General features: G+C 42.2%; 1 protein-coding gene across 1 annotated transcript in view; it reads left to right on the top strand.

The window, feature by feature from the left end:
- DNAH10 (dynein axonemal heavy chain 10) overlaps positions 1–12,169 on the top strand; it is a 49,973-nt gene that overhangs the window by 30,104 nt on the left and 7,700 nt on the right. Inside the window, 16 exon segments of the mRNA XM_054516725.1 lie at positions 782–985; positions 1,701–1,781; positions 2,172–2,369; positions 2,979–3,140; positions 3,678–3,852; positions 4,686–4,867; positions 5,071–5,207; positions 6,074–6,291; positions 6,629–6,654; positions 6,657–6,849; positions 7,378–7,525; positions 8,331–8,610; positions 8,964–9,193; positions 9,773–10,046; positions 10,690–10,794; positions 11,278–11,432. Coding sequence (XP_054372700.1) covers positions 782–985; positions 1,701–1,781; positions 2,172–2,369; positions 2,979–3,140; positions 3,678–3,852; positions 4,686–4,867; positions 5,071–5,207; positions 6,074–6,291; positions 6,629–6,654; positions 6,657–6,849; positions 7,378–7,525; positions 8,331–8,610; positions 8,964–9,193; positions 9,773–10,046; positions 10,690–10,794; positions 11,278–11,432 — 2,768 coding nt within the window.

Genomic DNA, 12,169 nt, shown 5'->3' with positions numbered 1-12,169 from the left:
TCTGCTGCTTTACTTAGTTACACTTTTCAGTACTACCTGAAATCATCTTGGCTTTCTGGAATCCTCTTCCAGTCATTTTTGTGTCTGGAGAGGTTATAGGGTTCATTCATGCTGGTGATGATGCTGCAGGAGTCTCAGATTTCTTCCAAGACTGAGGGAAACTTCAGCTGCATTTGGCCACAAACCCACCTGTTGTCCAATTGGCTTTTGAATAGCATTCACCTGAACTGCAGCAACTGTTCATAAGTCTGTTCATGTATATATGTCCTGAAATATAGTTTGGTGTCTTCTAGCAAATGAAGCAGCTGGAAATGAGTAGCAGCTGGCACTGTGTGAGCACCCTCTCTATAGAAGTTCCTCCACAGTCATGAGAGCAGATGAGTTAATTGTATCCCTTTTCTTGTTCTAGTTTTCCCTGGTCTGTCATTAGGTTACTCATGCAGTATTTGCCACAAGTTTGAGAGAACAAAAATGTGAGCTGATGGTTCACAGACACGAATGAAGATTTTCTTTGCAAAGTCCTGTGACATTTTGTATATGTTGCTGAAGCCCAAACAAAAATGAATTAATTATTCCTCTAAATCCCAAGTATGACCTATTTTCCATGAGGGCTATGGGGAGGAGGAGAAGCATAGAGAGATGAATTGGTTCATTCAAAACTACTCAGAATCATTTTTGCAGAACTGGGATTAAAATTGGTTTCTCATCTGCCCTATTCCCAGCCATATGGTTTCCTCTTACTGGTGGTTCTCACTAGCATTCTTCTGTCCTTATGTTACAGGAATGGTGCCAGCCCTTTATGCAGACGATGAAAAAGACACCATACTAACTCAGATTGGAGATGAAGCTGCTAAAGCTGGCATGGGCCCAGCCAAAGAGAGTATCTGGCAGTATTTTGTAAGCAAATGTGCAAGCAACCTTCACATCGTCCTGGGAATGTCCCCAGTTGGGGAGGACCTGAGAACGTGGTGCAGAAATTTTCCAGGTATCAACTGTACACACTGCTTAGTCCCTTCCCTGTGAAACACAGATTTACAGGCAAGAGAAAAATCTCCAGTGGACGCTTAGTCTGGCAGCTAAAACTAAGCAGAGCAGGTTTCATGATTAAAGGTTTGCATTACATGTTTTTTTTCCAGTTAATTACCACATATCAGTGAACAATATTGATTAGCATTTATCACATCAGTTCATTTTCCAGTTGAACAGCTAGAAATCAATTGGTCATCCTCACTGAACTGGAAATACACAGCCTTTGTCTGCAGCCTCTTTTCTGTAGTTTACAGCAGAAAGTGTGGTGTTAAATCATGAAACTAGGATGGTGGGAAGAGAAATCTTTTGTATCCAAAGCCTGGCAGATGCTGCAGGTGGCTGAAAGGAGTCCTGGGAAACAGGAGAGACTCATGAAAGATGGGTCCAGGTGGGAATGCTAAGCCAGGCCCTACCAATACCTTATTGCAGCTCTGCACTGTGTCCTGTAGAGCCTAAGGAATGGTACAGTGGGGTTAGCAGGACACAGGGGCAAAGCTCCTTATTTACTGTCAAAATCAAATATGGACTTTGTGGTAAATTCTGTTACTAAAAGAGTCAAGACTAATTTGCAAATTCTTGCTGTAAATAAAGTTAATTAGAGGATTGCCTATCTGATTAGGGGTTAGTTTTACAAAGAATTTTTTCAAATAACATTGTCCTTTTATTTTAAGGTCTTGTCAACAACACTGGTATTGACTGGTTCTTGCCTTGGCCTGCCCAGGCCTTGTCTGCAGTTGCACAATCCTTTCTGGGTATGTAACATGTCAGTATTTCAACCCATCTTGGCATAGCCTAAGAAATATATTCTTTACTTTGCAATTATTGTACATTTCACAAGTTCATTTCCTATTGTGCTTGTTACCTTGAGTCTAAATGGGTAATGCAAAAACCCAGTCAAAAAATGTCACAGGGTGGTAGTTTCTTAATCCAATAGATTTTTAAAATTGATAAAATTCAAGTTCCAAACTCTGCAGACAATGTGGGCTGACTAGCAGGAGGTCACCTTCTGGCCTTGCTTTTTGCTCCAGAAAACAGACTTGTTTTGTGCCTGGCTTAGATGTACATAAGAGAGATGATAATTGGTGTATTCTGAAAAAAGCCACAAATCTTTGAAATTTTTTATTTCTTCTGCCCAATTTTAGCAAAAAACCCACGCATCCCACCAGAGAGCTTCCAGTCAGTGGTTGACCACATAGTCATGGTGCATGAATCTGTAGGGGATTTCAGCAAGAAATTCCTGGAGAAACTGAGACGTAGAAATCATGTCACACCAAAAAATTATCTTGATTTTCTCAATACCTATGCAAAATTGCTGGATGAGAAAAATGAGTTCATTTTTGGTAAGTCTATGTAGATGTTTTCTCCTTTTTAATAAGTGATTTAAATATTTTAAAAACAAAAGTTCTGGTGAGAACCCCACCTATTACCCAGAATATGCAAAATCTCTCTTAGTACTATCTCAAATGCTGTGCTGGCATACAGCTGTGGGGCAGTGTTTTGACATTGACCCAAAATCCTGGCCACACATGAATGTTCAGACTCTGTCAAACAATGGGCTCTCCTCAAATCCTTTTGTGAATGAACATGAGCCAGAATCTCCAAACCAGACACTCCTGTGCTTGGGGCAGAGTCATGCTGAAATCCAATACCAGCATGGCCTCGCTCAGGGTTTGACTTTCTTCCTCAAGCAGCAATTCTTATTCATACTTCAGTGGCGCTGAAATATGTGAAGAGGATAAAACACAAACAGTGGAATGTGGCAAATATGTTGTGGCATGGGGCCACTTTGTCAGCTCAAGTGACTTTAGCATCATTTTGGCTGGCAGGCTCAGGACAAGAAAATCTCAGTGCACCTCTAAGGATATTTTCTCTTGGTGAGATTGTCTGTTGCTGTGTGCTTGAACACAATCAGCGAATCACTGACATTTCTCCCTTTTTTTCCTCCTTAGCACAATGTAAACGGCTGGATGGGGGCTTGGTTAAACTGAAGGAAGCTGCTGTACAGCTGGCTGAGCTGAACGTGAAACTTGCTGAGCAAAAGATTATACTGACAGAAAAAACAGCTGCTTGTGAGGCTTTGTTAAGGGACATTAAATTAAACACAGAAATAGGTGGGTGGTTTACAATACTGAAGTGTCCCACAGGCTAGGCAGGGCTCACATCATCTGTGTTAGGCTGGGCTGGGAGACCCTTGAAGAGCTCCAGGTGCTTCTCAAGGTATCCCTCTTGTTGTGTGTGCTGCTCCCATGCCATGGCAGAAGAGCAGGTCCCCTGCCTTGCCCAGATTGCCTTCCTTGCTCCACATTTGGCCCACAGTACTTTACACAACGTTTTGCCTGCCCCCGTCTTCCCTTTCCAAGGTGTTGGGCATAATGTGGGAAAGGCAATAGCAAGAAAGGCAACTTCTGCTTCAGGCATTTAGTATTAGAGGAAAATCAGAGGGAAACATGGAGGAAAAGAGATTGTGCGTGCTGTTGTGGGGAACACTAACTGTTCCTAACCTGGTGACGTAGCTGGCAACACAAATGTTCTGACTTGATGGTAATTTCTGATTTTCAGCAAAGAGTAAATGTCTATTAGTGTATTACTATATGTTCTCTATACAAACTTGAATGATTCATTTATGGTCCTGCCTTTGCAATTATTAGCTGAGGAGAAGAAAAAAATGGGTGAGGAGAAAGCTATAGAGATACAGGAGCAGAATGCAATAATTGCTGTGGAGAAGGCAGAGGCTGAGGCAGCCCTGGATCAAATCAAGCCTATCATGGAAGCTGCCAAACGGGAGGTTGAGAAGCTTGACAAGGCTGAAGTTACTGAACTCAGGTGACTCATTTGTATGTACAGTAGATAAACTCTTGGAAATACACTCTTGTTTGCTGGGTCTGAGCCTTATTCTCATCTTCCTCACCTGGCTGTGAAGGTCAGGACATCAGTTGCCTGGGTGCAGAGGTCACCAGAATGCCCTGATTCCTAGTCCACACCTTTGCCTTAAGACACTTCTTCCAGGCCTTTATTTGCTGTTTACCCCATCATTCTCTGGCCTGATGCACCAGAGCCTGCTCTGGTTTTTGCCTGAACAATGGCTGTCCAAACCTGTTCATTCCTCCTCTTTTTTCCCTGTGTAAGTAGGAACACATAACAGTTATTTTTCAGGGATACTTTTCATAGCATGAAAATGTATTTCCCTGCCTAATTTACTCCTCCCTGGAGTAATTGATAATACATCTTTTTTTTGAGGATTGATATAAAGGCACATCCAGTTTTTGGCTCTCCCTGAAATAGTTGTGCCCAGAATAGCAATGGCTCTCCCTTCCCTGCCACACTTCAGTTTCCTTTCTCTCATAGATCTCTGGATTTTTCTCCAGCTGCTTCACTGCCCGAGGAAAGAATATCAAGGCTCAGTGTTTTAAGCTTTCGATTGTTGAAATAATTTAGTATTTCATGGATCAAAATGTCTGAATACAAGAATTGGTTCTGAGGTTTTGATTAGTTAATAATTTATTGTCTGACTCGGGTTATTTTTTTCACTGTTGTGGCTTGCCTTATGTACAAGCTCCTGTATTGCAATGCCTCTCTTAACAGGCACTACCCATGTCTGGAATCATGGGCTTTGTCTCCTTTTTTCACTTCCACTGTCTCTTCCACCTGTTTTCCAGGTCCTTTGCAACACCCCCGAAGCAGGTGCAGGTTGTTCTGGACTGTATTCTTATAATGAGAGGTTACAAAGAACAGAACTGGAAGAATGCCAAAGCCATGATGGCTGACACAAACTTCCTGCGACTTCTGTTGACGACGGATTTTAGGGAAATTCCATGGAGCAATGTGAAAGCTATGAGAGGTGAATTCCTGTTCTGGGTATTGCAGTGAATGTAGGATCTTGTTAATGGGAACAGCCAACAGAGTCTCTTTAATATTCTGTCAAATATTTCCTATTGTCTGTCACAGCATTGGCTGGTGCTGCTGACAGGAAAAGCTATTTCTTTGAGGGTTTGTTCACAGTTATTCAACTCACTTGCAATATTTTTGTATTTGCCAATTTAGCTCTCTTAAAGAATCTTAATACTACCTGGGCTGAAATGGAAGTTATCAGCAGAGCAGGACTGGGAATGCTAAAGTTTGCTGAAGCAGTGGTGACCTACTGTGATGTAGTTAAAACGGTCAAGCCAAAGGAAGAAAAGGTAAAATGTGTTGGAGTCAAACTCAGAGAAGGTCAAAACATGATCCTGATGGAAAAGATAATACTTGACCATTTCATAGACTGCCCACCTTTCCTATTGAAGTGCTTAAGAAGTGGTCATTAGGAGAGCTACTGTAGTAGCAGTGAGGCAGGCTGTCAGTCATAAATCACTGTATTTGTTGTGTCAGGATGCTGGGCTGTGGGTTGCCATCCATGCCAGTGCTTGAGGGATGAGGGAGGAACGTGTCCAGTTGGAATTTTGTAATCTGACGTGCTTAGAAAAACACAGTTTAGAGCTGTTTACTAAAAACAAACTTCAAACCCCATGGCATTTGGACAGAACAGAGGTCAGTAGTACACTAAATCCATGTTCCTTAAGCACAGACCTTTTGATTAACTTTTTCTAGGATGACTGGGAATTCAGCTGTATTACCAAAGGGAATCTGATGTCCAACAGATGACACTGGAAAATTTTGCCAAGAAAAGGTTATTTTATACAACTGACTGCAGAGCAAATACATTCACTAGGTGATGTGTCTGACTATTTTTGGAGCCTTAATATTTTTATTAAGCAGACAAACCTCCCCTTTTGTCAGGGCATGAGAGTCCTGCTGACCTCCAGTGCTTTTATACTCCTTGTGTGTACAAATCTGGGAGATTTTTCTGCTTTGGAACTGCAGTCAGACCATGACGTGTGTTTGGGATGGGGAGAGGAGAGTGACAGTGTCCATTATTTTGGCTTACACTGTTTATTACCAGGACACTTTGAAAAATATGATACAACCAAAAGAAATGTAAGAATTTGCTACTTCTCTCTAACATCCTTCTGCCCTCTGATGCTTACGTTTCCTTCACAATGTACTCTAGGTGGCCAGGCTAGAACGGAACTATGAATTAAGTAAGCGGGAACTGGAAAGGATACAGGCAGAGCTGGCTGCCATTCAGGAGGAGCTTAAAGCTTTGGGGGAAAAATTAGACCAGACATTAAAAGAAAACAAAAAGTTACAAGAAGAAGCAGAGATAATGCAGAGAAGATTAGAGGCTGCTGACAAGCTCATCGCTGGCTTGAAATCTGAGAATGAGAGGTAAGTCTAGATTCAAAGAGGATCAGTTTTGACATCAGAGGTTCATGTGTCAGGGATAAAATCTATCAGGTGGAGACATTTTTGAAAATGTTGCTTTCTATGGTGTTTCTGAGAAGGGCTATTATCTGTTCTGAGCTAATATCCATTAGCTCTTGGAAAATAACTGAGATTAAATGGATGAAAGTTCAGATCAACTCAGTGTCTGTGGCCCCCACAGTAGCAAGAGAAAACTGATTCTAACTTTAGGGGTCTGTCTAAACCTGTATCTAAAGTAGCAGGAAATCCTGCACATAAACCTCACCTTCCTGGTACAGAATCTCCCATATAATTATTTCAGGTGGACAGAAGAATTCAAGGAATTAGAGAACGGAAGGTGAAGTTGCTTGGAGATTGTCTGCTTGCTGCTGCCTTTCTGTGCTATGTGGGAGCCTTCAGCTGGGAGTTCCGTCATGAAATGCTCTATCAAGTGTGGCAAGAAGATATTGTCTCACGAGAAATTCCTGTCAGCCATCCATTCAAGTTAGAGAACCTCCTGACTGATGAGGTGGAGATTAGCAGGTATGTCCAGTCAGGAGACCCAGGGACTGCTGGATGTGACATTTAAAGTGGGAGTCTGGAGCAGAATCTGTAGCACAGAATTGGCATTGTGGGTGGAGGTGCACAGCCACACCAGAGACAGAATCTGACTTTCATGTCCTGATTAACAGGGGCCATTTGTTCTAAGAATCTGTTGTCCTTAACACCCAGGGATATTCACTGAACTTAGACGTGTGTAATACCATTTCTAGGAAGTTTATCAGGAGTTCTCTATAAAATGTTTCCATAACCCAGCAGGTGTCTTTTCATTGGCTTCACTGGGTTTTGTATTAAGCCCAAGCCCAGGGAGCCCATGTAACAACTACCACAGGATTGCTCACCTGAGGCAGCAGTCAGTGCTTCGGCAGTGAGTCAGTCTGTCCCCAGAACCACAGTGTGTGTGTCTGACTGTGTGCTCAGTGAGTTGCATCATTTTGCTGACAAATGAAATGTGCTGCTCCCCCATGGAGTTTTCATCCCTGGCTGGTCTTTGGTCCCTTCTGTTCCCAGGTGGGTTTCTGAAGGATTGCCCCCAGATGAGCTGTCTGTCCAGAATGGAATCCTGACAACGTATTCCAGCCGCTTCCCACTCTGTATCGACCCACAGCAGCAGGCATTACATTGGATTAAGAAGAAGGAAGAAAAAAATAACCTGAGGGTAATGATGGAAGATGGCTTTATCTCATTACTGATTGTTTCCAAAGCTGCATAAATATCTGCCACCTTGAATGGGGAAGCAGTTATATAGCATAGAATTATTGAATGGTTTGGACTGGGAAGGACATTCTAGTTCCACCCCTGGCCATGGGCAGGGACACCTTCCACTATCCCAGGGTGCTCCAAGCCCTGTCCAACCTGGCTTTCAATACTGCCAGGGATTGGGCAGCCACAGCTTCTCTGGAAACCTGTGCCAGGCCTCAGCACTCTCACAGGGAAGGATTCCTTCCTAATATGTAATTTAACCTTGGCCTCTTTCAGTCTGAAGCCATTCCCCCTTGTCTTATTGCTAAATGTGCTTGTCCAAAGTCCCTCTCCATCTCTCTTGGAGCCCCTTTAGGATTTGGAAGGTGCTAAAAGTCTCTTTGGAGCCTTCTTTACTCCAGGATGAACAACCCCAGCTCTCTCAGCCTGTCTGCACATGCAGAAAGAGTCTAACCAAAAGGCTGGTGTAGACTGGGATTAATCTCAGCTCCAGGATGGAACTTCCATGTAGGACAATAAACACACTTAGAGGCACACATAGAACTTTAAAGGGTAATTTCCAAATGGAAATTATTCTCAACTAATCAGAAAAAAAGCACCTTTACTGTTTTGTGCAAGTGCACTTTATATCATCTGGGAGAGGAAAGACAAAAAGCAGCAAAGAACAAACTTCATTAGTGTTGGCAGCTACTGCAAAATAATAATGTTCAGCAAATTGAATATCAATTCTCCTTTCATGTTTTCCCATTGTTCTCTTGCAGATGGCTTCCTTTAGTGACCCAGATTTCCTGAAACAACTAGAACAGGCCATAAAGTATGGAACCCCTTTCCTGGTGCACAGTGTTGATGAATACATCGACCCTGTGATAGACAATGTCTTAGAGAAGAATGTCAAAGTTGCACAGGGGCGAGCATTCATTGTGCTGGGGGACAAAGAGGTTGACTATGACAGTAATTTTAAAATGTACCTGAACACCAAATTAGCAAACCCAAAGTATTCTCCCTCTGTGTTTGGCAGAGCTATTGTTATCAATTATACAGGTAAGCTTAAGTGTGTGTATATAATAACAAAGTACGGATTGTGCTGTTGTGCAAATTTAGGGCTTGGGTCATTGTCTTGATGAAACTAAAAATTCATACTCTCCCTTATACTCAGCATCTGATTTCATAGATAATCCTTCTCACTTCTCTCTTCTAATCTGCAACTGAGCTAAAAATCTCTTCCTGTCCTGGTCAGGTGAGGATGCTTTGGTGGAATCAAGATGCACAGTCATTAACCAGATCGCTCTGTTGCATTGCTGTAGTCCTATGAGAGGCCTGAGATTAAATAAGTTGCATAAAAACTGTTCTGTGCTTACAAAACTCTGTGCTCTGTCCATGTGTTGTACCTGTAGTTACACTCAAGGGCCTGGAGGATCAGCTGCTCAGTGTCATTACGGGATTTGAAAGGAAGGAATTGGAGGAACAGAGAGAACGTCTCATCCAGGAGACAAGTGAAAACAAAAACCTGCTGAAAAATCTGGAAGACACTCTCCTTCATGGACTGTCAACTTCCACAGGAAACATGCTGGACAATGTGGAATTGGTGCAAACCTTGGAGGACACAAAATTCAAAGCTACTGAGGTACCAGCTCTGGGCTTTTTGGAAGGGTATCTATGGACAGAATGTAGTTGTTCCTTTTTCATTGTGCTTCCATTTTACTCCTGAAGCTTGCAAATAGTTTGAAAGAAAATTCAGAGTTTTCTCATTAATGTGTTGCATCTTTCAGTATTGGGCACTATTTTATTGATCAGAGAACCAAATCCTATCTTCAGGGAAGTCCTTAACAGGACCAAAGCAATGTTTGTTCATAGTTCTAAGACAAAAGAATCCATTCTTGGCATTTTCAGGCCTCAGCTGGCCAAAGCCACACTGGACCTGTTCTAGTGGTGGTTATAATGAAGCTTTGGGCAGAAGTTGAACTAAAGATCCCCAGAGGGCCCTTGCCACACTATTTCCATGATTTTTTTGTAAATCTTTGCTGTTACTTTTCATAAACATACAGGGTGGGATTCATTTTATCTAACTTTTGAGTTACCTGCCCAGATTCCTGTACAGTCACACAGAGAGGCAGGCACTGAGCAGCTCTGATTCCTGTGGTATAATAGATCCACTTGTGATCAGCACAGTAATTACAGGTGCATAAAACCCCTGTCTGCCCAGGTGATTGAGAAACTGAAGCTGGCTGAGACGACCGCAGCAGATATCGACCTTCTCCGAGATGGCTACAGACCAGCTGCCAAGAGAGGGGCCATTCTCTTCTCTGTGCTGGCTGAACTGGCCTTTGTCAACATCATGTACCAGTTCTCACTGGTCTCCTTCTTGGAGGTTTTTGGATTCTCTCTTCGGAAATCCATGCCCAGTCCTATTCTTCCTAAGAGGTTAAAAAACATCATGGATACATTGACTTTGAGCACCTACAACTATGGCTGCACAGGTTAGTGCTGTTTAACCAGGGGCTGAGACTGTGTGGTGCAAATAAAGGTGAAGCCATGGCTTCATGTTAAAGAGGCAAGTTACCAGGCAGGGAATTCAGTGATGTTCAGGTCTCATCACCTCTCCTGGTTCACACTTTCCTCCCTGCTGTTTCTGTTAGAAGAACATTGCACATTACCCATGTAATTCTTGCAGAAATGTTTTTCTTGACACAGTTACAAATGGTAAAGGCAGCCATAGAGTTGCTCACAGGGGCTGTACTGACTCTTAAAGCCTGACTCAAAGCCCCAGCTTTGATCCCCCTGATCACAGAGTCCTAGCATTGTTCAGGCTGGAGAAGACCTTTAGGAATATCAATTCCAACTATCAACCAAATGATCTTTGTGGGGTGAGCAGATTATAGAATGACAGAATGGTTTGGGTTGAAAGGGACCTTAGGAATCATCTGGTTTCAATTCCCTGCCATGAGCTGGGATGCCATTCATTAGATCAGGGTGCTGAGGGCCCCATCCAAAATGGCCTTGAGCACTTGCAGGGGTGGAGCATCCCATCAATCCCACAGCAGATGAAGGATGTGGATTGAAAGATTGCTCCAGTTCCACAAGCTTTTGCAGCTGATTTTTGAAAATGTCCTTTTAACATAGCCTTGTTCGAGAAGCACAAGTTGTTGTTCTCCTTTGACATGACTGTCAAGATAGAACAAGCTGAAGGCCGAGTTCCACAAGAAGAATTTGATTTCTTTTTGAAAGGTAAAATGAATATTTATATGTAAGTATGTAGCTCTATGTAGCAATAACTAAAAGATCTCTTGAAGAGAGATCTTTGACTAGAGATTATTTACTAAGAGCCAGCACCTCAATATGGGGAGCTCTCCCACTGAGGAGAGCTGCACTGTGTTGGGTTACACAGACTGGGGATCTTGCTATTTCTATTTCATATTAGCTAATTGTTAGGATGTTACATGAGGAAAGTAATCTGTAGTTATTTTCTGACTGTGTTGTAGTTATTTTCTGACTGTGTATACATAATTCTAGAAATGTTTGCAACAATAAAACTCTGGCTTTTGCAAGCACTTGTAAAATGCCATCTTTCCTGCAGGAAACCAGTCTAATCTCACACTGCTTCCAGGAACAAATTTCCACTGGGCTCCTGTGTGCAGGGGGACTGTGTGAGTGGTCATGCACTGGAGGGTTTCTGGCATGGACACTGATCTGCTTTCTGAACCTGCCTAGGCAATATTTCCCTGGAGAAGAGTGCCCGTAAGAAACCGTTTGCTTGGCTGCCAGATCAAGGCTGGGAAGACCTAATTCGCCTGTCTGAGCTATTTCCTGAGAAATTTGAATCTCTTCCAGATGATGTGGAAGACAATCCAGATGAATGGAAAAATGTACGTGCTTTTTTGCAATGCTGTTTTCTCTCCTGGTTTTTATTCTGGTATTAAATGGTCAAGTGTGATGCAGTGTGTCAGCAGTTCACTGGGGAGATGTCACTGTGGGCTTCTTCCCTCAAGGCCTTTCTTTGCTTCTTGATCTCAGTTAGTGATTGGCTTATTTGCAGAAGAATGAAGGATTATGTTATTTAAAGAACAAACCAAAATACCTTCCCTGTTATACTAGAGAATTTTTATTTGTCACTCAAATGCCTTAGAGGAGTTATTTACTCTCTTATATTCAGTGGAAATTTTCTGTTCATTTCAGCAGTCAACATTTCACTGGTGTTTTTGTACTGCTAAATTGTGCTTTGATCTTCTTGTGGCAGTGAATTCTATAGGCTATTGACAAACACAGATTTCCTTTGTTCCTCCTTTAGCTTCATTCCATGTCTTCTTGCTTAATAAGAAGTCTTCCTGCAAGCAATATGTTAATACCTTTTTGCTTTTGATGCTATTTTCTGTATCTTAAGAGAATTAGTTGACATAAAGTGAAAGCACAAATGTGTTTCTGGACTTGAATACTTCATACAGAAAAAGTTGAATTTTTCACATTTACCTGAATTTTTAATATTTTTTTGCAGCTGATTGACTTTCTTTGTTTTTGTTGTGTCTCTTGGCCCCCTCATTCATCAAATTGATTTTCTCTTTCCTAGTAATTTCCCTGACAGAGCCACTGGGTTCACTTGTGTGCT

This window comes from Molothrus ater, chromosome 18 (assembly GCF_012460135.2).
Source record: "Molothrus ater isolate BHLD 08-10-18 breed brown headed cowbird chromosome 18, BPBGC_Mater_1.1, whole genome shotgun sequence".
NCBI lineage: Eukaryota > Metazoa > Chordata > Aves > Passeriformes > Icteridae > Molothrus > Molothrus ater.
Note: the sequence above shows the minus strand (reverse complement) of the source record. Positions and strands in the feature narration are given on the sequence as shown.